At 42.9% G+C, this 4226-nt stretch overlaps 1 protein-coding gene across 2 annotated transcripts; it reads left to right on the plus strand.

Moving 5' to 3' along the window:
- Positions 1-354: 354 nt before the first annotated feature.
- Positions 355-2403, plus strand: exosc3 (exosome component 3). 2 transcript variants are annotated; one of them, XR_005697446.1, is made up of 5 exons: positions 355-661; positions 1009-1158; positions 1286-1437; positions 1544-1812; positions 1862-2403. XR_005697446.1 is itself a non-coding variant. In XM_040043178.1 (4 exons), exons 1-4 carry the CDS (start codon positions 437-439, stop codon positions 1749-1751), a joined length of 735 nt encoding a protein of 244 aa, XP_039899112.1. In that variant the 5' UTR covers positions 355-436; the 3' UTR covers positions 1752-2403. The 2 variants fall into 2 exon arrangements, 1 of the variants encoding a protein (XP_039899112.1); XM_040043178.1 differs by having other exon boundaries at positions 1544-2403.
- The last annotated feature ends 1823 nt before the right edge of the window (positions 2404-4226 follow it).

The raw sequence follows: 4226 nt of genomic DNA on the forward strand, positions 1-4226 counted from the left end.
TTGGGACTTCACTGTTGAACCTTTTTTCTCAGACTCATCCCTATTTTTTTGTTTTTCTTGTCTTTCAATCTACTGTCATATCAAAGTATCTGAAGAATAAAATAACACTATAATAATGTATGATTTTGTTCTCAATTTATAATCACTTTGTGATTTTAAATAACATATTTAAAGAGACATGTTAAAAATGAGGTAAAGATCAGTCAGACCTGGTAACAATGGTTTGGGTTACACATGTTTTTGTTTTTTATTTTGTTTTGTTTTGTTTTTTAAATCTACCAACAAATTACTGGCATGTTTGCCAACTTGTTGTAATACCTCCTGACTGACAGAGGGCGCTGTTGGTTGTTTCCTGCGTGTGATACCGTGGGCTTTTTTCCGGTGGAAAACAGCAACAACCTGTTAGAGGAGTTAACGCTGAAGAATAGGCGGCAGCATGTTTTCTACCGTGAAGGAAAGGGTTGGGGAGGTGTTGTTACCGGGGGACGAGTTCTCCTTCGAGGCCGAAGAGAACATTTCTCTGACGGCGCCGGTGAAGTCGGAGAAGGTGGTGTGCGGTCCGGGCCTGCGGCGCTGCGGCGACCGGCTAGTGGTGTGTAAGAGCGGCGTGCTGCGACACAAGGAGCCCAACGTGTTCTGGATCGATTCCCAACAGAGAAGGGTGAGAGAAATATTAGTAAGATAACGCCGGTGTGAGTTTCTGATAACCTAATTCATCGATAGGCGCTGGTTTTCTGCTCTCTGGATGCTAATTTATCTCAGAAACCTGGAAGTGTGAAAAGTGTGTTTCTCTCAGTGTTCAAGTATAACCCCGAATTAATCACAGCACCAAGCAGACCTCCGGAAGCTCTCATGTTTTGGTCTGAAACTTCCTCCTGCAGGTTAATTCATAAGTATACAAAAATTGAAATGGAGTCTGGCAGTGTCCAGTGGAAGTGCGCAGTAAAGCTGCGTCGGAATGTAAAGCAGTGCGTGCTGGGAGCTGATTATGTCTCTCTTTATCCTCAGTATGTACCAGCTAAAGGAGAGAGCATCATTGGGATCGTCACCGCCAAATCTGGAGATGTCTTCAAGGTGGACTTCGGAGGGAGTGAGCAGGCGTCTCTGTCCTACCTGGCATTCGAAGGGGCGACCAAGAGGAACAGACCCAACGTCCAGGTATCCAAAATCAGACTGGAGTTTGGTGTGCAGGGAACTCTAAAGGTAATCCACCTTTAGGTTAAAGAGAGCCACTGTAATGATTCCCCCTCTCTCCTCCCTGTGTGTTTGTGTGTCACCTGTACAGATGGGCGACCTGGTGTTTGCTCAGTTCCTCATAGCCAATAAGGACATGGAACCAGAGCTGGTGTGTATTGACAGCTCAGGACGAGCTAATGGGATGGGAGTGTTTGGAACTGGAGGTCTGCTATTCAGAGCCTCTCTTGGTCTCGTCAGAAGGTAACTGACACATGGCACCCTAAGCAGCTAACATGACACCAGCATTTGTGTCTATGGTCTTTTTAACTCAGGCTAAACATTACTCCTCCCCCCCCCCTCCCCTCAGGCTGCTGGCACCCCAAAGCAACATCCGCTCAGACCTTGAGCACCTCTTCCCGTGTGAGCTTGTGGTCGGGATGAATGGACGCATTTGGGTCAAATCGGCCAGCGTGCAGCAGACGCTGATCATCGCAAACCTGTTGCAGAGTGCCGAAACCATGACGGCCCAGCAGAGACAGCAGCTGTTCAGGAAGGTCCAGCAGGGGGCGTTCTAGACGACTTCTTGACTCCAGGACACCGACTGAACCAGCAGAGCCCACACTGTAGACCACTTCAGACCTGAGTCCAGGTGTAATGCTGCAGTGATGTCACTCCTGGGCTCTGTGACATTACACTGAGCGTGGCTACAGCTGTTCAGTGTTTAAAGGATCATTACATGTTTTCACATGGAGCTCCAGTCTGAACGTTTTTGAAAAGCATCTGTCAAAGAACCTGCCCACTCAAAAACCACAAACATGACAGACTCAAGATGAAAATAAATAAAACTAGATGAGGATGAGGGGGGAATATTTTAAAAAAATGTCTAATGTCAAAATTATAAATGTTCAGAAAAGTTGAGGATTGACCAAAGAGCGGCTCCTTCCTACAATCCTGGAGCAGTTTGGTGACAGTCTGTGCCTTTTTCACCACGTCACAAGGTAAAGTGATCCCTCAGAGATCTGCATATTAATATCTCAGATCCAGGACCAGAAAATTCCACTATTAATGAGATTGAGAATCTGTGATCAACTGGAGTGCTGATGAGGCAGGAATGGATCTAGAGCACATTACGGAGATCTGTAGAGGTTACAAAGAAGGGTCAACACTGTAAATACTAACTCTGTGCATACATTTGATTTATTTGCCAATAAAAGCCTTTAAAATGTATAAATTGCTTTGTTCTCTATGAGATGGAGACATTTAAAAAAGCTGAAGCACAAATTTCTGACATTGTCAAAACTTTTAGCCATGATTGTTTTCTTTTTTTTATCGACTCCAAGTCCAACATGAACAGCTTGGCTTCCTGATGGCAGACACAGCAGCAGCATAACTGGAGACACTGAGTGATAAAATTTGTATTTTCATGATTCCTTTAGATTTTCAGATAGTCTGAAGTTGATAATTGTTTACTGCATTAATATTATCTCATAAATTCACAGGAATATTAATGCTGTTCTGCAGCTTAAAGATCTTTATCTGCTGTTGTCTGTCACCTCTCCCTCTGATAATGTCTCTGACTGGAGCTCACTTGGTCGAGTTTGAATAGAAGAGAAACGATGCACCAAATGCCTCCTCTGCTATTGTGCTCTCAGATAATGAACCACAACCTGCAAAGGCAGTTGGTAACCATGACGTAAGGAAGTAACCACCAACTTCCTTATCCTCCCTTATGTCTGACACATGTCTGATGAGGGCTTAACACAGTGCAGTGATGGTCTCAAACATTCATCACTTTCTAAAAATGATTCTCCAGTTTTTTCATTTAGGAAATTCAGGCCTCCACACTTAGTCTGGTTTCACATGTGGGTGTATGGAGGTCGCTTCCCTTATATCAGGCTTGTTTTGTATCTTCTGTTTGGGGAAAGAACAGATTAAATGTGCACCTGTCATCTCAGTTTGTCAACGACTTGTCACTTTTAAAATCTCGGGTTTGTTTCAGTAAGATTTCAGATTATGTTCCAAGCCTTTTTCATGTTCTTTGAATGAGTCAGGCTTATCTCTTATCTGAAGATTAGTTACCAAACTAGAAACTTTTCTGCATCCCAGAGCCCCAGCGGCATGAGACATTCGTTTAATTCAAACCAAACTCAGACTGGCAAACACCTTGACTCTTGTTCTTTCCCCAAGAAGCCACATTAGGGTATCGAAGTTATAGGAAAACAACTTTATTCCAAAACAAAGGTGAGCAGAGCAGCTTGAGGACTGGTTTTAAACAGTTGTTAATGACAGTGAGCCAGGGTCAAATTTGAGGAAGCCGGTCGGTTTCAGGCTGATGATCAGCACTCGTAGCACCACAATGACACTGCTTCTTCACAGAAAATGAAAAACTATTAAATGCTTATAGGTAGTCTGTTATATGGTGATTGATACCTTTATTTGGTTTTGTCAAGTGTAATGAAACATCATCAAGGAGCACAAATTGACACCTGATTCTTCAGACAGGAGATATTTCTCATGATAGTAAGGCTGCAGACATGAAGATGCTATGAGAAGTAATGCACAAGAAGATGCAACTGAGGAGAGTGCAAAACATGCATTGAGTGGAACGTTCCAGATCACTGTAACTGTATGCAAAACCTTTGTACCTACTTGGAAAGTCAAATATGTAAGTTCTGCATTTGAGGTCAATATATGGTGCCACATTTGCCCTTGACCTCCTTAATAGAATACAAATTTGAAGAAATTTGTATTGCATTCAGTATTTAAAAGTCTTTAACTGTGATTTTGTTATTTTTCGTATTTCTTAAGTTTTAGTTATTTATATTTTATTTTTTGTAGAGACAGCAGAACTTCGGAGTCCTGAAACAGCGAAGAGCTGCAGGGACTCTGGTCCTTCAGCAGGGGTGTGCTGTTTCATCAAGATCCCAAAAGGTTGATTCTGTTCATCTGGACTTAGCTTTTTCAGTGGGAGAATCGTTTTGTCACTCATCCAAGTGACTTCTTCAGTCTCAGCTGACTGCAGGTTTCTTCAGCCTTATAAACAGCAGTAC

This window comes from Simochromis diagramma, unplaced genomic scaffold, assembly GCF_900408965.1.
Source record: "Simochromis diagramma unplaced genomic scaffold, fSimDia1.1 OVJJ01000433.1, whole genome shotgun sequence".
Lineage (NCBI taxonomy): Eukaryota > Metazoa > Chordata > Actinopteri > Cichliformes > Cichlidae > Simochromis > Simochromis diagramma.